The sequence below is a fragment of the Tenrec ecaudatus genome, chromosome 16 (assembly GCF_050624435.1).
Source record: "Tenrec ecaudatus isolate mTenEca1 chromosome 16, mTenEca1.hap1, whole genome shotgun sequence".
Taxonomy (NCBI): Eukaryota; Metazoa; Chordata; class Mammalia; order Afrosoricida; family Tenrecidae; genus Tenrec; species Tenrec ecaudatus.
The window spans coordinates 30,491,838-30,512,349 of record NC_134545.1 but is presented as its reverse complement, the minus strand read 5'-3'; the positions used below and the strand labels follow the sequence as shown (position 1 = coordinate 30,512,349).

The following is a 20,512-nucleotide window of genomic DNA, read 5'->3' as shown; positions in this document are numbered from 1 at the left end:
CTCCGCCAGCCTTACGTCTGAGGTGCCCCCGTTGTTGAAATGACTGAACACCCTGTTTGCATCCCACCTTATCCCAGCAGGCAACGATGGCCTGCAGCTCAGTGGAGTTCTCTGGGCTGGCCTAGGAGGTTCCTGGGAAGCCTGGGCCTGGGGGCTTCACACACAGACTACAGGAGATCCTGGGCAGACAGGCCCTGGTCGCAAGGAACTGGTCAGAGGAGAAGCCTGAGGCGAAGTCGGTGGAGGAAGGCCCAGGCCCAGTGAAGTCTTAGAGGCCTGGAGGCTACAGGGCCTTCCCAGACCGGGTCAGGCCTGCAAGGGATAGAGCACGACCCGGCTGCCCAGAGCTGACCCAGCGCGCAGAGCTTCTCCGACGTGTCCTCGGCTCCCTCCGCCGGCCCAGGCCCCGCCCCCGGCCCTCCCAGCGCCCGGCCGGTGCGCGGGGAGGTCGGAGGAGCCCGGGCACTGCCCACCCTCCGGATGTATAAGCGTCCTGGCCAGAGGCCGGTGGCGCGCGGGTGCGCATGACGCTCGGGCTCCCGGGCTGCGCAGCCTGGGCGGCGTCCCTTGGCTTGGGGTCCCCGGCCACCACCGTGAGCCGCCAAGCGAAGGGGGTTGGGGGGTGGGGGTGGGGGCGCGTTTGCTAGGCTGAGGCCTGGACCGCTGAGAAAAAGACCGGACGACGCGTCCTGTGGCCGGAGCCCAAGCCGCCCTCTCCTCACCCAGGTGCAGGGGCAGCCGGGGAGGCGGCAGCGGCGGGCAGGAGGGACCAAGGGCAGGGACTGGGCTGGGCCCAAGCGGCCTGCGCGCTGTGCTTGTCCTTACCCCGCCGCAGCGGGCAGGGCTTGACGCTCCCGCTCCCGAGGTAGCCGCCTCCGCCTCAGCTCAGGGGCTGCAGAAGCCGACGGTGGCTTCATTGTACAGAGGGAGCCCCGAGCCTCCGCGGGAGCAGCTTGGTTGGGGATGTTCGAGGGGTGCTGGGCCCTGAGGCCCCGGGGCAGGAAGCTTGGAAAGAAGGAGGGCGTCCCGCTCCCAGGGTGCTCCACCGTCCTGGCCCCTTGGCCTCCACCGGACCATAGTGGGGGGCTGTGACGCCATAATCCCCAGGGCTCGGGGCCGGCGGCTGTGAGTGGCACCGCGGGCCCCCGCCCCCGGCCCCGTGGGCTGGGCCGCACGGTGCGGCTGGGCGCACGCAGTCGGAGGCGGCGCGGCCAGGCCGCCGGGCGCCTATGGACGCGCGGAGCCCGCTGTCTCCCCGGGCCAGTGCGTTCAGCATCGCCTCTCTGGTTGCAGCTGAGGCCGCAGAGCGCACCGCCAGGCAGGCGCTGGCCCCCGGCCCCCGGCCCTTCGATCTGGCGAAGCTTCCCCGGCCGCCAGGATCCCAGGCCGGGATGCACTTCAGCGCTGTCACCAGGGACATGGAAGGTGAGCCCGGTGGGCGCATCTACACTGACTCGCCCTCCAGATCCCTGTCCTAGCCGCTGCCTTGGGGCCCCAGGCCGAGCGAGTGGGCAAGGCTGGGGCATCGGAGTGTGTGAAGGGGTCGTCGAAGGAGCGGACTCCAGGCTCCTGGCTGTGACGCCCGGGACAGAGAGGAAGGGCGAGCAATATTCCCTGGGGCCTGTGCCGCCGCGCCTAGCAGCCAACGCAGGGTCTCATCTACAGAGATCGCCCCAGAAGAGGGCGAGTGAAGTCAGAGGGAGAGAAGCAAAGAGAACTAGAGAATGGTGAGCCCAGGAGGGGGGCGAGGAGGGGGGTCGGTAAGGGAGGAGAGCTGCAGGGAAAGAAGAGAGAGCAGGCGGAGAAGGCCGAGGCAGACAGAAACCTCAAGCGCAAAAGAGAAAGACCAAGCTAAACCCGAAACGCGGAGAGGAGAGCAAGAACGAAAGAGGGGGATTTCAGGCAGAGAAGTGAAACCATTAAAAAGAGAAAAGTTTGAGAAAGACTTGCGTTTTTATTAAAAACAACAAACAACAACAACCAAACAAGAAAACTCAGGAGTAACCAGAGGCGGGCGTAGATAAGTAAGAGGCAGAGAATGGGCTGGAAGGAAAGACAGATGATGGCAAAGCAAGGAAGGTGAAAGGGAAAAGGGGCGGCAATCTCTAACAGGGGAACGGAGTGAGAGGGGGTCTAAAGCCTGGTAGGGGCACAGAAACGAAGGAGCCCGGCGGAGAGGAAAGGCGATTAAGAGGGAAATGTAAATGAAAAGACGAAGGTAAAGACCGAGGCAAGTGGCAGGAGGAAGGCTGGGCGAAAGAAGGGAAGCGCTGGGCGAGAGGGCGGCTGAGCTAGGGGCCCGCGCGCGGGCCCTGCGCTCAGGGAGCCGGTCCGGGCGGTCGGGGGGCCCGGGCCCAGCCAGCAGGCAGGCTGGCGGGCGGGCGGGCCGGGGGCGCGAGGGGCGGGGGCGGGGGAGGGGCGGCCATTGTCTCGGAGGGTGGGGGGGCGCGGGGCGGGGCGGGGCACCTCCTCCCGGCCGGCCCACGGTGTGGGGCGGCGCGGCCCGGGGCGCAGCGCAGCGCCGCGCCCGCCACTCGGCCCGCGGCGCGGGGCAGCGCTCACCTCGGCGGCGGGCGGGCGGCGGGTCATGATCTCCGCCGTGTCCAGCCCGTGGCTCACGCAGCTCTCGCACTTCTGCGACGTTGCAGCCTTCACGGCCAGCAGCCTGAGCAGCCTGGGGGCCGCGGGGGGCTTCCCGGGCGCCGCGTCGCCCGGCGCCGACCCGTACGGCCCGCGGGAGCCCCCGCCGCCGCCACGCTACGACCCGTGCGCCGCCGCCGCCGCCCCCGGCGCCCCGGGCCCGCCGCCACCGCACGCCTACCCGTTCGCGCCGGCCTCCGGGGCCGCCAGCAGCGCCGCGGCCGAGCCCGAGGGGCCCGGGGCCAGCTGCGCGGCCGCCGCCAAGGCGCCGGTGAAGAAGAACGCGAAGGTGGCCAGCGTGAGCGTGCAGCTGGAGATGAAGGCGCTGTGGGACGAGTTCAACCAGCTGGGCACGGAGATGATCGTCACCAAGGCTGGCAGGTCAGGGCGCTCCCCACCCGCGACCTCCCCACGCGGCGCCGCTCGGTGCGCGCGCGGAGCCGCGCGCCTCGCTCGGACCCGGGGTGGGGGCGCGGCCTGGCACCTGCGGGCCCCTCTGGGTCATCGGGCACCGCGGCTCTCTCCGATCCCGGCTCAGGCGATAGCCGCCTGGGATGGGGCAGGCGGGCATGGCGGCCAGGAAGGCGGGCCCAGAGCGGCCCCGCCAGACCGGCGAGCCCACCGCTGCCCCAGAACGCCGTGCTGCCGGGAGGCCAGCGACCGACTCCCCAGGACCCCGGGTTGGGGAAGGAAGTCGCAGCCGCTGGGGCCTGCGTGCCAAAGCGGGGCTCTGCGGATCCCACATCCAAGGGAACTTCCCGGCTTGGGTTCCCGAGTTCAGTCTATGCGGGCAAAAGAAAACGGAGGCAGAAAAGTCAGTCACGTTGCCTATCGTTTTAAGGAAAAAGACAGACCCTGGAAAACAGTGCATCCTGGTGAGGCGGAGGTCGCTGCCGGCTTCTCTCGGCCTAAACTTTGGGAGAGTGCCTGCCTGGCGCAGCCAGGAGGGCCCTTTACTTGGCGGGTGTTGGTTAATGGCCGAGGAGACGGGAACAAGTTTTGCGATGCAGCCATTTGACCAGCAGACAAAGGCAGTGGTAGGCTGTGCCTAGTGTACACACGCCAGGTTAATCGGAGCAGCCAAGAGGAGCTCGGGCCCTGTTTGCAAAGCTTCTTGCGGTTTCTGGGTTTCTGTTTCTTGGTCTCTACCATCGTCCCTGGGGAGCCTGAGGCCCATGCTCCCCTCAGCTGCAGGCTCCTCCTGCCTTCCTGGGCACAGGGTTGGTTGCTCCTGACTGGAGGGAAGGCCTCAGGCAGCGGAGAAGGTGTCCTCCTGAGCACAGTGGCCGGCCTGGCCTCCATGTCTCCCAGGAGATGGGCACTCAGTGGCACCCTCAAGCTTTCAGAGGGGTGGAGGTCCATCTGAGGACTGCTTTCTTGGCATCTGTGATCTGACGAGGACCCCTCTGGGAGTTACCTGTGAGGGGAGGGCTGTAGGGTTAAGCCAAAGGCCCAGGTTGGGGGGGGGGGCAATCTGGCTTCTTTGCTATCTGGCAAATGCATTTTGTCCTTTCAAGAGCCCTGTGGGGTCACTGGCCACCAAGGCAGGGTCTGGGTTCTGTAAAGGCAGGAGTTGAGTCCGCTCCTTGCAGCTGTATTTAGGGGCCTCGGTGAGTGCGGAAGGTGCTGTGGGTCCCTACGGAACTTGCCGAAGGAAGTAGAGCACAGCGTCCATTGGGGACTAAGCCTGAGAATTCAGAGAACTTGAAGGAAGAAGTGAGGCAGATTGGGGAGTCACAGGGTGTTCCGAAACCTTAGTCTCACAGAGACTAGGAGATCACCGACTATCCATCTGGATGATGGGGGGGTTCTTTGGAGTAGCTTGTCTCAGTTTCACTTTGTTCCAGTGAGGAGTGGCTTAGATGGAGCACAGTAAGATTCTAGAAAGGCCTAGAAACTCTGGGGACAGAGTTCGGGCAGGGAGTTCTGCCATGCTGGCTTTGTCAGTAGAGGCCAGGTTTAGGCTCCGGAACAGGCAAGAACTTCTAGGCCTACACAGGCAGATGGGGCAGAAGAAGCTGCCTGCTTCCAGGAGCGGGAAGGAGGCGCGACCCTATTTTGGTATTTCACAGAAATAACCAGGGGCTGCCCATCAGTTCCACTTGCCTGCAGGTTGAGGAGGGGGCCTACTCAGGTCATAGCAGCTGACTGTGGGAAGCTGGCTGGCCCCACAGACGGAGGCTTTGGTCGGTCGGCTCTTTGGGGCTGGGCCTTGGTCCAGTGGAGTGAAGACCAGCAACCCCTACCTGAGCCTGGTTGCCCCTCTGACAACCAGGAGGGAGTTGGGGGTGGTGCCCTTGCACTGCTGTAGATGACTGAGTCCCGGGCTGCCCCCAGGCGCATGTTCCCTACCTTCCAAGTGAAGCTCTTTGGTATGGACCCCATGGCCGACTACATGCTGCTCATGGACTTCGTGCCAGTGGATGACAAACGTTACCGGTGAGTGCACAGGATGCCCCGCAAGGCCAGCTGGTAGGGAGCCTTCCGCGAATGAGCTCCCTCTGAACCATCCAGCTCATGATAATCTTTAAGGACTGCTGTTCCCACTGCCTCAACCCAAGCAAGCCATTCAAGCCCCAGGCCTACACACTCCACTCCTCACTGCCATTCTCAGGAGCCCCTGGGTGAGGGGGCTCGGGGCTGCAGTCCTGCCCAAGAAGCCCACCACCACTCCGAATTTCCTGAGGGCAGCGGGCAGGCCCCTGGCACACAAATCCCTGCCTTTTAAAAAGTCTCTTACTCTTACAAGATGACTGTGCGCATCACGTCCCTTCCCCCCTTTCCCCCCCAAGGGCGCTGGGCCCCCGAGCCAGGCAGGAAAGGTGGGGTGGCCAGGGAGAGATTATGCAGGGCGGGTCTTGCAGCCTGGACAATTAACAGCAATTAATAAACTAAGAGTGTGGACCGCCCTGCTCCCCAGGCGGCCTGTGCTGCCCAAGTCAGGCTCCAGCCTGCACCAGAGGTGAAATCAACTAGCCAACCCGCCTGAGACGAAATCAGGCACAGACAGGAAGCCAGCTTGCAGTTGAGAGTGCAGGAGTTTCCCTGCGTTCTGAACAATCTAAGCGGAGAAGCCCTCGGCTTGGGGAAGCAGCCAGGTCTCTTGGAAAAACCTCCAAAGCACTTTTGGGGTTCAACTGGTGCTGGGCCAAGGCACTCCTCTCTACTCACCCCAACCTCGGTGCTGTCCCCAGGTATGCTTTCCACAGCTCCTCATGGCTGGTGGCCGGAAAGGCAGACCCCGCCACACCAGGCCGCGTGCATTACCACCCGGATTCTCCAGCCAAGGGCGCGCAGTGGATGAAACAAATTGTGTCCTTTGACAAGCTCAAGTTGACCAACAACCTGCTAGATGACAACGGCCATGTGAGCCACTTCTTCCCCTCCCAAGCTTCCTGTGCCTCTGTCTGATCCAGCCCCAGCTCAGGGAGCCTGGGGAGAAGCAGGGCTTGGGTCTACAGATGAGGAGCTGGGCTGGTGGCAGGGAGGGGCTCTGAGGCCTAGGAGGGGAAGCCAGCTTCCCTCCCCACCCCTCACCCTCTAGGCTTGCCAAAGGCTTTGGACTAAGGACAGTGAGCTTGTGGAGGACATGGGGACTCAAGGATTTTAAGGGACCCATAAGGCCACCTTGTGCCCACAGCTACTGCCCTACACTGTGCTGAGCTCCATTCCAAAGCTGAAGAGAAGCTTTGTGCCCCATCTTTTGAAGCCATGGGCCCTGATTCATTGTGGGGGTTCCCGAAACATCACTGCCTCCGAAGCTCTGGCGCTGAGCTCCCCATCTCCACGCCTTGTCTTCCAGATCATTCTCAACTCCATGCACAGATACCAGCCCCGTTTCCACGTGGTCTATGTAGACCCACGCAAGGACAGCGAGAAGTATGCGGAGGAGAACTTCAAAACCTTCGTGTTCGAGGAGACGCGCTTCACGGCTGTCACTGCGTACCAGAACCATCGGGTGAGGGCCTGAGGGAGGCCCGGGCGCCAGGCGGGCAGCCGGAAATGCAGGCTTCAGGGAAGAGGGTGCAGTGCAGGGTCTGCCGGCGGGTCCAGCGGTTGGTTCCCCAGTGCTGTGGGTCTCAGAGCCACCCGCTCTATGAAGCCCCACCCCCACGGGCCTCAGATCTTGAAGCGGTCCCCTCACCTCCAGCCCCCTGCCGTTGGCCCAGCCCCCTATCAGTTTGACCTCTCAAGCAGCGAGTGTCATGGATGCCTGAAAGTTTGTTTTCTAAAACGTGCCGGAAACTTCCCGCCGGGAGCCTCTTCCCCGGCTTGCTCCCATTCCACTGGTTCCCAGCTTGGCGCGTAGGGGCCGCGGCACATGCCAGGGCAGGAGGCACAGCCTTCGTTGGGAGAGGGGACAGATGCAGTCCAGTGGAGTCCATCGGGTTAAGGGCCACTCTTGGGGAGAGATGGGGGACCCGGAACCCGAGGACTGCAGGGGCGAGAGCAGCTGCCTCGGGCTTGCTTCCCGCAGATCACGCAGCTCAAGATCGCCAGCAACCCCTTCGCCAAAGGCTTCCGGGACTGCGACCCCGAGGACTGGTAAGTGTCCTCCGAGCAGGAAGCGGCGTCCCCGTGCCCGGCCGGGGCGGCAGCCCCGACTCATTGGTCCCCGGCCCCCTCCCTCCTGCAGGCCGAGGAACCACCGGCCCGGCGCGCTGCCGCTCATGAGCGCCTTTGCACGCTCGCGCAACCCCGTGGCCTCCCCCACGCAGTCCAACGGCGCGGAGAAAGGTAGGATCCGGGTCGTGGGACCCGGGCCGCGGCTGCGCGCGCGCTCTGCCCCAGGCCGCCGGCCGCACCCGGCCTCGCCTGCGCCCCCGGGGCGCTTGCGGCCTTCGCGCCGGTTGCTCAACGGCCGCCGCGGCGGGCAAGCGCGCACTCGCCCGCCCGGCCGACGGCGGGCCCCGCCCGGCCGCCCCGCCCACCCGCGGAGGGGCCCGGGTCCCAGCGGGAGGGCCCGAGGCGCCGGCAGCCGCGGGGGCGCACGAGGGCGCGGAGGGCGCGCGCGGGGAGCCCCGAGCGGCCCCAGCCCGCCGCGCTCGCTCGCTCACTCCTCGGTCCTCCCGCAGACGCCGCCGAGGCCCGGCGAGACTTCGAGCGCGACGCGGGCGGGCCGGCAGTGCTCGGGGACCCGGCGCCCGCGCCGCAGCTGCTAGCGCGCGTGCTGAGCCCCGCGCTGCCCGGGGCCGGCGGCGCCGGCGGCCTCGTCCCGCTGCCCGGGGGCCGACCCAGCCCCCCGCACTCCGAGCTGCGCCTGGAGGCGCCGGGCGCGTCCGAGCCGCTGCACCACCACCCCTACAAGTACCCGGCCGCCGCCTACGATCACTACCTCGGGGCCAAGAGCCGGCCGGCGCCCTACCCGCTGCCCGGCCTGCGCGGCCACGGCTACCACCCGCACGCGCACCCGCACCCGCACCCGCACGCACACCCACACCACCACCCGGCCGTGAGCCCCGCGGCAGCGGCCGCCGCCGCCGCCGCCGCCGCCGCTGCCGCCGCCGCCAATATGTACTCGTCGGCGGGAGCCGCGCCCGGCTCCTACGACTACTGCCCCAGATAAGGCGGCCGCAGCTGGAGCCCAGCGACACGAGGTGCCCGGCAGGTGGCCTTGCACTGCCCTGCGGCCGTCGGGAGCCCTCCAAGCAGCCCGAGGGCCATTGAAGAACGTGTTATCCCCCCCCACCCCCCAGCCCCGGACGACACCGCGGAGTCCTCCCCAGCCCCGAGGGTCTGTGCCCGCCAGTGCCAAAGCGCCCGTCCCAGGCGGAAGGAAACGCTATTTATTGTTCTCTCCAGATCGCGTCGCCCCGGCCGGGCCGTGCCGGCCGGCCGGTAGTTGCGGTGTAGACGACGGGATTGCCTAGTCTGCAGCCGCTGTAGATACGTGTAGATACGTGTAGATATGTGTAGATACCGCGCCTGGCGCCGACTTGATAAAAGGATTCGCCTCTTTTGGAAACAGCCTTCGTGTCCACTTATTTGCAACCATGTAAATGGCGGGGAGCCTCCAGAGAGTTATGGGCGACGTAACGGCTGACTGTGGGGTCACCAGGGATGGGGGCCTGGAGAACTCAGGTGTGTTTGCGTCTCAGTGGTCTCCTTCAAGAGCTGTCCCAGGAGCCCTTCTCTACCCAGCCTTTCTGTAGTCTCTTCTCTGCTAGCCCCTGAACCCCACTCAGCCAAAGCCTACCCCTTCCTCTTTCCTTGCCCCTCCCCACCCCACCCCTGTGTCCTCTAGGCCGACAGACTGCCCTCACCCCTTCATGCCACCCTCCTTTGGACCTTGACTCAGGCCTCCACCCTAATTGTGTGTCCTCAGCTTTTCCCTCAAAAAACGTCCAACCTACAGAGACCCAAGAAATATTGGTACTGGGCTATCACTACTCATAAGGGCCCACAGTTCAAACCCACCAGGCATTGAGGCAGAAAGATGAGGCTGTCTGTCCCATAAGGATTCACAGCCTCAGAAACTTAGGGAACAGTTCTGATCTGCCCCTTGGGGTCGATGTGAGTGGAATCCACTTGATGGTGGTGACTGTGATCTCAACTTGGACTTGGACCCGGGGCCCATTTAACATTTGCACACTCAGCATTGTAAACTCCAGACCTGACACCCGCCATGGCTTGCCAGGAAAATCCACTGACCCCCTCCCACCCCAGGATCCTACTTTCCTGGCAGTGCCTCTGGCCTGGCCCTAGCCCCACCTGCAGCTCCTGCTGTTTATCGACTTATCGCTCCTGGAGCATCCCCATGGAGTGACCTGGGCAGGGGACACAATCGCAGTGACCATGAGTCATTCTGAAACCTGTCTGTAAAGCATTTTCCCTAGCCAGGTGGCTGAGAGACTTTCCCCGGCTAACTCAACACGGGGCTGGGGCCAGAGGAAGTCTTTGATCCAACCCTTCCTGAAACAAGCAGGAAAGGCTGATGGGGTCCGGCATCAAGGCTACCGCCATGGAGTTGACGGGAAATGCAAGTGGACGCGGCTCTGAACCCGTCCTCCTGCCTGCCTCCATGGATCTGCCTGTAGCTGCCCTCCAGCCTGCCCATCACTCACTCCACTATGGACACCCCTTTGGGGAGGCCCGGACTTGGGAGTACTTCTAGGGGGCCAAGTTTGCCCTGGTGGTATGAAGTAATAAGAGGGCTTAGCACGTCCCATGAGGTCGGTTCTAGGAAGGGAGGCCCCCTGAAGCCAGTGCCCATCCCAACTCCTAGGTGTGACAGCTCCAACAACATCTGCACAGACACAGCTGGGGGACACACCCTAGCGGAAGGATATGCAGGCCTGCTTCTCTCTGCAGCTTGTCCCAGGAATGCAGAACCCTCTTACAGAAACCAGACAGGCTGGTCACTACTGCTACAGTCCCCTGTCCCCCAGGAGACTGGAGATGCTGCAGGCCGGCAGGAAGTGGTGGTCTGGGACTTCGAATTCTACACTGACTTCCCTCAGCGTCCTGGGCCATCATAGGGGCCTATGCCTGTGTTTGGGGTCTCCCTGCCCACTCCTGAAGGCCTGGCAGCTACTAGCACCTAGGTAGTCCTTTGGGTGAACCTTAATAACAAGGCACTCCACTTCAAAATCCCTGAGAGCTGGCAGCTTTGGAAAAACACAGCCCCCACGCTGGGCACAGCACTCCCCCATTGTCACCAAGAGTAAGAGAGAGCCAGCCAGATGCTGTCCAAGGTCACCAGTCAACACTGGCATCCATCCGGATGACGTAACAAGCTCACTGGCTCTAACATTCAGTTCCTCACTAGCTGCCGTCCAAGATGAGAGTTTAGCGGTATATGTGTCTTGAGGTGCCCAGCGCTCATGCACAGCCCCATAAACGAGCCAGTTCCTTCTTCAAGAGCTCCTAGAAATTGAAACCCTGCTGTCAGAACCCCGCTGGACGCCTGGTTCCAGTCTTGTATCCCTGAAGCTCCCTGACACCGTCCTGCAGCCACCCTCCTCCCCAGGTCTGCTCAGTTTGCACCTGCTGCCAGTGTCCCAGCTCTCGGAATCCCTCCAGTGGCAGGCTTGGGGGTCACCTCTGGACCGAATCACCCTGTGAGACAGTATTCTTCCCTGCCCCGGCTCACCCATGGGGGAGGGCAGGGGCTGCTCTGCCATGCAGCAAGGGAGGGCACCTGATCACTCATTCATTGACTTGTTCCTTAAATGTGTGTGCGGGGCACACCAAGGAGCAGATGCTGGCAGCGTTGGGCTTTTTCACGTCCCTAGGATCACCGTCGCTGCCCTTCCACCCAGCGCACCTCTGTCTCCAGCCTCCGTGCTCTGTGGTGCTCAGCCCTAGTGTCTCCCAACCTTGGCCATGGCCCCTGCCCCACCCAGACCTTTCTTCAGCTTCCACAGTTAGTCCGGAGTTCCTGCCCCCAGGGCCCAAGCTTGCCTCTAGTTCCCCAGCTGCCAGAAGCCTGGAGAGGGGAAAGGACCGCAAATCATCAAGCCCTGGGCCTCTCAGACAACATCCTCCCTCCCCTCGCCACACACACACAGTCTTCCAGGAGATTCTGACTCAAGGTGACCCTCATAGGGTTTTGAGGTGATAAATCTTCACAGGAACATCAGCCTCCCCTGGAGCAACTGATGGCTTCAAATTGTTGACCTTATCAGCAGCAGCTCAGCCCTAACTCACAGCCCACCACTCTCTAAGTCTTGGAGATCCTTTGAGAAATGCCGGGCAAGGACCTCTGCCCATGTAGGGAGAGGGCAGGCTTTGGATCCCAATGAAGGGATTAGGGAACTCCAGGCCCTGGGGTGTGTGGGACAGCCCTGTGAGAGGCCAGCTCATGGCTCCCAGAGGCAGAAGGCAGACCCAGAGCCAGATCTGCCTGGGTGGGGGGTGGGGGGCACAGTGGATGGGGGTCAGGTGAGACTGGAGGCAGGCACTCTCTGCATCTGTGTTCCCTTCTCAATACAAGAAGAGGAAGCCTTCTATCCCGTAAACAGTCACAGTCTCAGGAACCCACGGGAGCACTTCTACTCTGTCCTATGGCAGTGAGTTTAGTTTGTTGGTTTGTTTGTGATGGGATGCTTTCCGATAGGAAATCCGTGTCCCCGGACCTAGGCATGGTGGCCAACTCCTGAAGCCCCAGATTTCTCATGATGCCACAGCTGGGACTCTACAAGGACCAGGTACCACCCAGCTGGTGACACAGTGCCCTCTGTCTCTCTCTCAAAACACTCCCAGTCACAGGTCCCAAGGGCCCCCACCAAGTGGGGATGGCAGAGACCCTGGGAGGCGTCAACAGTGCAGCACCGGGCTATGAACCAGACGGTGGGCAATTCAAAGTCCCCTTGGTTCGCTTTTGAGAGGTCACAGCTGGAGAATGCACGGGAGCAGTTCTGCTCTGCACACATGGTGGTGCCACCCTGAGCAGGAACCAGCACCAGGGTAGTGGGCTGGCTGGCTGGCTGGCTGGCTTTTTATGGGTGAGCGCACAGGCTCCAGGCTGGCACGGGCTCCAGGTTGGCCTCTGTGTCCCATTGCTGCCATCCAGCCCATGAAAGGAAGCTCTGGAGCTGACCTCAGGGCCAATCACGCCCCCTGCCGGCAGGAACGCAGGGCCGAGGATACTGAGGGCCATGGCGGTAATGAGAGCAGTGAAAAAGAGCCAGACAGGCAGCAACTAGAGAAGCTGGTGGCAGTCTCCCTGGGGAGGCACACACAGTCCCCCAAAATGCTATCTGTGGAATGGGTACAGGGACTTGATCCTGCTGGACTCTGGCTGTGGGGCAGCAAGATCGCCCAGCTGTGCCCAGTCACTGATGGAGAGCCGACTCTGGCAGTTGTACAGATCCAGCCACTCCGCCCCTACCTTGTTGTAGGGAGAACCCCTCCAGCCGGAGATGAACCCTGATGACAACAAGGGGAAGGGGGCTGCAGATCAAAGCCCCTGCCCGCCAGAGCTGCCAAGGACAGCACATAGTGGCCGAGCAACCGTTAAATCCTGGCGGATGGAAGCTGCAATTCCAGGGATGGCAGGTGTGCACCCCAACCTGGGGTATGGCAGACATGAGTAGGGAAGGGCCAATGTACGACCGACCCACTCCCTCCTGTGTCTAGGAAGCATTCGGATGATGGGGCTGAGGGAAGTCACCCCCTCAGGCATCTTGGACACACAGTGAGGCTGATTTGGCCCCGGAAGTGCCGGGGGCACTTCCCCTCTCCTCGGTGGGCATCCAGAAACGTCTCCCTCTGCCCCAGAGGTTGGGGTCTCCACTGACTCCACCCCTTGAGCTGTGAAAGCTGTCCCCCCCCCCCCCACTGCAGAGGAGCAGAGCTGGAGAGGGGAGGATGGGTTTTCTCTGGTGTCACCTCACACATTTTCCGTATTTCCAAACCCACAAACTGAGCCTTTGATTCCATCCTCTTTCCTGCTTGTTAGACTACTTCAAACCAGATGGGTTCAAAAGATGAGACTTTGAAGCCGAGGTGTCTCCGACCGGCAGCTGCAGGTCTGTGTGCGGGGAGGAAGAGAAGCAGCGGTGTGTGGCGAAAAGCTGGCCACGTGAGAGGGAAGCTTAGGGTTTAATAGCAGTCATTAAATTATCTTCATTATAAAGAGAAATGTCATCCTCGACATCCTCCTTCTAGCCGCTTTCAATTGCATGAAGCAAGTAGTTAATCCCAGCCCTCCCTCCCTCAGGCTGCCACCCTGTGCCCTCGTTTCCTCTCCCACAGGCTGAGGCTCCACTGGGGAGGCGCAGGGCCACATTTCCTTCTGAGATGCACGCTGCCTTCACATGCCAGCAGTTCTGAAAGCTGCGACATGGCTTCGGTAAGGGGACCCACAGCTAGCTGGGAAGGCTTTGCTGTGCCACTCGGGCTTCTCTAGAGAAGCAAGGACCAGGGATGCTTATCTAGGTATACATGGGAGGGGACTTCTATCAGGAAAATGACTCACATGAGAGGGGGACAAGAGGAAAGTCAAAGGAAATAGAGGAAAGGGCTAGGAGGCAGAGGGCATTTACAGAGGTGTAAATAAAGGCATGCACATATGTAAATATATTTATATATGAGGATGGGGAAATAGATTTATGTGCATATATTTATAGGCTTTAGTATTAAGGTAGCAGCTGGACATTGGGTCTCCACTCAAGTACTCCCTCAATGCAAGACTACTTTGTTCTATTAAACTGGCATTCCATGATGCTCACCTTCCCAACTTGATCGCTGAAGACAAAGCGGGTGCATAAGAAAATGCGAAGAAACCTGGTGGTGCCCGGCTATCAAAAGGTATAGCATCTGAGGTCTTAAAGGCTTGAAGGTAAACAAGTGGCCATCTAGCTCAGAAGCAACAAAGCCCACATGGAAGAAGCACACCAGCCTGTGTGATCAAAGGGATCAGAGGTGCTGAAGGGATCAGTTCTCAGGCATCAAAGAACAAAAATCATATACTGAATGAGAGGAGTGCGGGGTGGGGACCCAAAGCCCATCTGTAGGCGACGGGATATCCCTTTATGGCAGGGTCACAGGGAGGAGATGGGGCAGTCAGGGTGAAGTGTAGCAAGGATGAAACATACAACTTTCCTCTAGTTCCTAAATGCTTCCTCCCCCCACCCCCACCCACTATCATGATCCCAATTCTACCTTACAAATCTGGCTAGACCAGAGGATATACACTGGTACAGATAGGAACTGGAAACAGGGAATCCAGGACGGATGATCCCTTCAAAACCAGTGGTGAGAGCGGCAATACCGGGAGGGCAGAGGGAGGGTGGGGTACAGAGGAGGAACCAATTGTAAGAATCTACATATAATCTCCTTCTTGGGTAACAGATGACAGAAAAGTGGATGAAGGATGATGTCGGATAGTGTAAGATATGACAAAATAACTTATAAATTATCAAGGTTTCATGAGGGAGGAGAGAGCAGGGAGGGTGGGAGAAAAATGAGAAGCCGATGCCAGGGGCTTAGGTGGAGAACAAATGTTTTGAGAATGACGAGGGTAACGAATGTACAAATGTGCTTTATACAACTGATGTATGTGTGGATTGTGATAAGAGTTGTGTGAGCCCCCAATAAAATGATTTTTTTTAAAGAAAATGGTTCACACAGTTGTAGAAAGGGGCAAGTCCAAGTCTGGCCAGGTCAGATGTTAGGCTGGAGGCTTCTCCTGACTCTCTGCAGGGGACTGATGAACCCATGATTGAACAGAAGACAACAGGCTGGTGATCACAGAGGTGACTGAATCTGAGTTTGGCAAGTCATGTGGCAGACCACTGCAGCTTTCCAGGGTAGGCAGGCAAGATGGCAGATCACTGGCTCAAACCAGGTACATGATGCAGCCCCAGCAAGAGGCAGGTGAGCATCGTACAGCCATTCTTCCTACATGAAGCAGACATACCCACGAGAAACCTTTCTTTCAGGTGCGTCAGCGCTGACTCGAGTACTGGGTTTGCACTCCACCTGAGCCTTCTGATAATGCTCCTCTTAGTGGATCTCATCACAGAGATAATTACATGATGTTCAGTCACTCACAATCAAACAAACTCGCTGCCATCGAATTGATGCCAACTCATAGCGACCCTATAGAATGGGGCGGAACTACCCTTGTGAGTTTCCAAGAGTGTAACTGTTAATGGGAGTAGAAAGCCCCATCTTCCTCCCCTTAGGAGCGGCTGGTGGTTTCGAACTGCTAACCTTGCAGATCATAGTCCAACAGGTAACCGCTATGGTACCAGGGTTTCCGTGTGTTAGGTCAGATCGTGGGTGATTACTATGTTTCAACTCTGAACCATTGAGAATCCTGGCCCAGCCAAGCTGACACTAAACCCAACAATCACAGCGTCTTTATATAAGTGGCACCTGAGCTAACGGGCAGGATGGGATGCTGGACCATGAAGGTGAGCGCTTCTCCGTGATCTGGGCTTCTGCTTCTGGACTCCACTCATCACTTCTGAGGACCCCTCCCTCCATCCACCTCCCCTCATTCCCTCTTCTCATTTGCTCCTTGCTTTCCTAAGCTGACAACCCCCCAGGCCAATTGCAGCTCCCAGGGACCCCTGTGTGCAGAGCCAAGTGCGCCCAGGGGTGGTCACGGCAGCAACCCTGCAGAAGCAGCTTGCCAGGACTTCCTTCCAAGGAGCCTTTCTGGGGTTTGAGCTGTCAACCTGTGTGGTCGTGGCTGAGCACCTGAAGGAGTGTGCTCCCCAGGCTCTCCTCCCCGTTTCCTCGGCAAGCTCATCCCTGGACTTCGGTTTGTTTCTGCCCAAGATAACGTTTATGACCTTATCACATAGGGAGGGGTTGAGGGTGACCAGGGTGGCAGAGGCCCCTCCCCTGGAACCCCTTGCCTTCTGCACACAGCCATAGCCCTGATCTTCACCACAGACCCAGGGGATCTGGCAGGGCCCAGGTGGCACAGTGGGTTAAACTCATGCAGTTAGAACCCACCAGCCTTTCCCTGGGGGAAGAAGAGGAAATCTGCTTCCGGAAAGCCAGCGAGCCCTGGAAACCCCATGGGGCAGTGTTACTCAGTCCTATAGGGGCGCTGTGAGTTGGGAGGGGCCCCAAGGCTGTGGGGCTGTGGGTGTCCCCCTCAGGGCCCTGAGAGTCTACACCTGTCCTTCCTCAAGGCAGCCTGGGAGATCCGGGTCACTGCCCACGACAGAGCCCTTCGCCTTGGCTGGCGTTCGGCATAGCTCCTGTGAGGTGTTCACGCTGAGATGCTTCCCAGGCACTGGAGTGGCCATTGGCATCCCCATAATTGGTGACCAGTGAGACCCATGGCATGTGGCACTGCTGTGACAGCAGGGCTGGCCAGGAACTGTCCAGGTGCCATGAGGAGGACCAACCACTTGGGCCCAAGGCTACTGTGTAGCATATTGTGCCTCCCAGAAATTGACCTCTTGAAAGTCACGGTTGACCCTGTTACCCACAAGGAGAGACCAAAGGGGAGAGCAGTGGTTTGTGGAGCCTGCAAAGTACTAGGTGCCCCTTCCCAGAGACAGGGCTAGACAGTCTCTCCCTGGAGAGTGGGGGCAACTTGTCTTGGCACCCGAGTGCCCACAGAAGACCTTCCTGCCCAGTCTTGACTTGCTTAGTTGATAGTTTCTGTGACCTTTTGGAAGCAGATTGACAGGCCTGTCTTCTGCATCCCCCTCTCAGGGACCATCTGGATTTTTCTCAGGCATGGCTCTCCAGTGTCAGACTCCAACGTCGAGCCTCCCACACAGGGCGAAAAGACGCCCTGTCTCTTAAGGCTGCCCACCGGCCTTATCTGTCCCAGCAGTTCTAGGAACCTGAGGCAGGCAAGTTGTGCTCGTAGGGAGAACAGCCTGCCAGCCCTTTCTTGCTCCTGTTTCCTCCTGTTTTGATCCCAGCCTGGAGGGGCGGGTCTGTTCTTATCCTTCGCATTCTGTCCATCCCCTCCCTGTCTCCCCCTCGATCAGTAGTGGGGCCTTGGGATAAGCGTCGGGCTAGTATCACAAGGTTGTCAATTCAAACCCATCAGTGGCTCTAAGGGAGAACACTGAGACTGGCTGTTCCAAGTATTGCAGAGCAAACACGTCACTCTGAGGACTCTGACTCAAGTCATGGTGTTTCCCGTCACCTCGCAGGCATGTGACAGCTGGACACTGAATAAGGACGAGGGGCGAAGAACCGATGCATTTGAATTACGGTTCTGACAAGGAGTGATGAACAGGGCCATGGATTGCCCAAAGAACAAACAACTGTGTCGTGGAAGCAGGACAGGCAGAACCCCCCTTGGAAGTGAGGATGTCGAGACTTCGCCTCACATACTTTGGACATGTTGTCAGGAAGGACCATTCCCTGGAAAAAGACATCAGGCTCCGGAAAGCTGAGCATCAGTGAAAAAGAGGAAGGCTCTCAGGAGGTGGGCTGACACAGTGGCTGCAACAATGGGCTCGAAGGTAACCATTGTGAGCCTGGCGCAGAGCCAGGCACTGTTACTGTCTATCATACGTGGGGTCGCCATGAGACAGAACCAGAACCATAGGCACTTCTTCACAGCAAAGACTCAGTCACGGAAACTATATGCAGAGTTGCTATGTGATGCTGTAACCCACTCAGTGGCAGTGGGTTTGGTTTTAGGATTTTGTTCCTTGTTGTGCTAGTCTGGATACATTAGAAAAACAAATCCACAGAAACTCGTGCATAAGAGAGAGTTTTCTATAAAGGTTAAGTGCACATCAAGAAAACATCCCAACCCAGTGCTACCCAAGCCCACAAGTCCAACATTAGCCCATATGTCCCAACCCATCCACAAAGTCCTCCTCCAAAGACACTGAGATAGTTAAAGTTTATTGTGCCAACCTGGCCGATAAACACAGGTGGTGTTAATTGAAGGGCGGAGGGATACATGGCTCAGGGAACCTCACCTTTGCCTTTCTAGTTCTTGGGCCTCTTGCTTTCTGATGGTCAGACCAGGGTGCAGCTGCCTTAGCCAGTTCCCTGCTTCCGCTGGCAAGGCTCACTTCCTGCAAGACATCCCTGAGGAGAAACCACATGGACCTACCCCGATGCAGCCCTGGGTGCTGGAGCAGCCGTGTGGAGACCCCTGCCAGCGCTGAGATGCTTTCCTCCTGCAGTCGACATCATTGCATGTGTTTTGTGAGATGGAGGAGGACTTTGTGGATTGGTGTTGGACATATGGGTTCATGTTGGACTTGTGGGCTTGGGCAGCACTGGGTTGGGATGTTTTCTTTCTTTTCTTTTTTTTACAGTTCAATATTTTTATTGGTTTTTTTTTCTTTTCTTTTTTTACATTTTATTAGGGACTCATACAACTCTTATCACAATCCACACATATACATACATCAATTGTATAAAGCACATGAGTACAATCTTTGCCCTAATCACTCTCAAAGCATTTGCTCTCCACTTAAGCCCTCTGCATCAGGTCCTCTTTTTTTTTCTCCCCTCCCTCCGGGATGTTTTCTTGATGTGCACTTAACTTTATAGAAAACTCTCTCTTGTACATATGGGTTTCTGTGGATTTGTTTCGCTGATGTACCCAGACTAACACTTAGGATGAATAAAACAACAATTTTGTAAAGTGAAGAAGAAGAAGGCTCTCACCCAGCTGGGTTGACACAGTGGCCACAACAGTGGCACCAAACAAACAATTGTCAGGAGGGCGCAGGGCCAGGCGGGGCTTTGTTATGCATAGGGTGGCTATTGTCTGAAGCGCCTCAATGGCACCCAACAACAACAACTAGCAAAATAGCACATTCTCGGTCATTTGTAGGAGTAGGCAGACTCATTGAAGCCTTAAGGCCTGGGTCAACTGTTGATATAAACGGTGACTGACGGGGAGGACGCTTGGTGTGCCTCTGAGGCACAGTCTGGCCGGGCACCTGTGTCCCTCCTCCCATCAGCTTAGACTCCAACATCTGCCCAGTCAAGGAGAAGATGGGGAGCTGTCTGCTGACTTGTCTGGCTCTCATTTAATGGGTTTTCCGGACGAGAAACTGAAAGTTCTTAGAGGCCCGGGAACCCCCTCCAGGACACTGGATTTCTGGGCATGTACGGGGGCTCCTAGAGCGGCCAGAATCTGGTGGACTCGGCTTCCCTAGACTTGGCCGGTGCTGCTGTCCACTCCGCAGTGAGCCACGAGCCACAGGCAGCTCGCCTGGCAAATGTGCCAGGCCCTCTAGTGATCTTCACTTGGGTTCGTTTGGAATTTCCCAACTCAAAGAACGCATTGGTCTACAGTCCCCAGATGAGGAAGTTACATGGTGTGTAATAAAGAATTCTCTAGGAATTGTTTGAACTCGGTTAATAAACCAAAAGACACGGGTGCCGTTGTTGTTGTTCGGGGTGGCGAACCAAGCTCTGGCCTCGTGGCCACCCTACATAGAGCAGAAGAAAACCCACTGGGCCCAGCGCCGTTCTCAACACGGTGATGTCCGAGCCCACGGTTGCAGCCCGTGTCCATCCATCCCCTTGGAGGTCTTCCTCTTTATGGATCAACCCAAGGAAATCCCCACCCTTCACCCCCACTTAAGCATGCATGGCAACGGTGTTCTGCTTTCTTAGGAAACACATCTGGGTATTGAATGAAAAGACACCATTGCGAGGACCGCGCAGGCCGGGCAGTGCTGGGGCACTGTGAGTCGGACCCAACTTGAACGGCACCAACCCCAAACGCCCGTAGCAGACCTGCCTGATGTTTTCAAACCATTCTGGAAAGGACACACGCATGCGGTATTAGAGCCATTCGCTGAGATGGGCTCAGGCAATCCAACGGTGGGTTAACACCCTCTCCCTGGTTCTCCTTATTCTTTCTCGGGAGGGATTCTCCACAGCCTCCGGGTCTGACCATTCGGATCCGATTAAACAGGACGACGTGTGTCCGGTGGCTGCTGAAGCCCTGCTCCAGGAGGGACATGGGAGCAGATGCCATCACCCTGAGCCAGCCAGACCTGAGTCCTAGCTTCCGACCGAGTCTCCTGGTAACAGAACTTCTTGTTGGGTTGAGGAACAATGAGCGAAAGCCCCATCTTTCCTGTTCAATTTCACAGCCTGGTACTTGGCATCTTTACTGAGGTGTGGGATTCTTTTGAGTTTCATGTGAAGGGGAGGTCATTCATTTTGGAAACATTGACCAGATGTAGCAGAAGGGAGGGGCCCTGGTAGTGTCGTGGGTGAAGCTCTGGACTGCTAACTGAAAGGTTGAAGGTTCAAGCCTACCAGCTACTCCTTGGGAGGGATATGAAGCAGTCTGGCCCTGAAGAGACTGGCAGCCCTGGCAACCCACTACTCCTCTGACCTAGAGGGTTGTTATGAGGTGCAATTGACTTAGTGGTTGTGAGCCCTTGATTACATGCAAGAAGTGCTGGTGGTGAGTAGTAGGGTTCAGAACTGACTCAATAGCAGCAGGCTGGCT

At 58.8% G+C, this 20,512-nt stretch overlaps 1 protein-coding gene across 2 annotated transcripts; it reads left to right on the top strand.

The window, feature by feature from the left end:
• Positions 1 to 1,391: 1,391 nt before the first annotated feature.
• Positions 1,392 to 8,435, top strand: TBX1 (T-box transcription factor 1). Of its 2 annotated transcripts, XM_075534478.1 has the most exons (8): positions 1,392 to 1,425; positions 2,649 to 3,021; positions 4,978 to 5,079; positions 5,835 to 6,006; positions 6,443 to 6,598; positions 7,118 to 7,185; positions 7,277 to 7,377; positions 7,716 to 8,435. In XM_075534478.1, the coding sequence occupies exons 1-8, from the start codon at positions 1,392 to 1,394 to the stop codon at positions 8,204 to 8,206; spliced, it is 1,497 nt and encodes a 498-aa protein (XP_075390593.1). In that variant the 3' UTR covers positions 8,207 to 8,435. The 2 variants fall into 2 exon arrangements, with proteins under 2 accessions (XP_075390593.1, XP_075390592.1); XM_075534477.1 differs by lacking the exon at positions 1,392 to 1,425 and having other exon boundaries at positions 2,588 to 3,021.
• The last annotated feature ends 12,077 nt before the right edge of the window (positions 8,436 to 20,512 follow it).

What these genes read in the sequence shown, in the direction of transcription:
- TBX1 (XM_075534477.1), top strand. Translation starts at nt 2,588, where the DNA reads ATGATCTCCGCCGTGTCCAGCCCGTGGCTCACGCAGCTCTCGCACTTC. An exon ending in GTGGATGACAAACGTTACCG is followed by an intron (nt 5,080 to 5,834) that starts GTGAGTGCACAG and finishes TGCTGTCCCCAG; the next exon opens with GTATGCTTTCCACAGCTCCT. An exon ending in GTCCAACGGCGCGGAGAAAG is followed by an intron (nt 7,378 to 7,715) that starts GTAGGATCCGGG and finishes GTCCTCCCGCAG; the next exon opens with ACGCCGCCGAGGCCCGGCGA.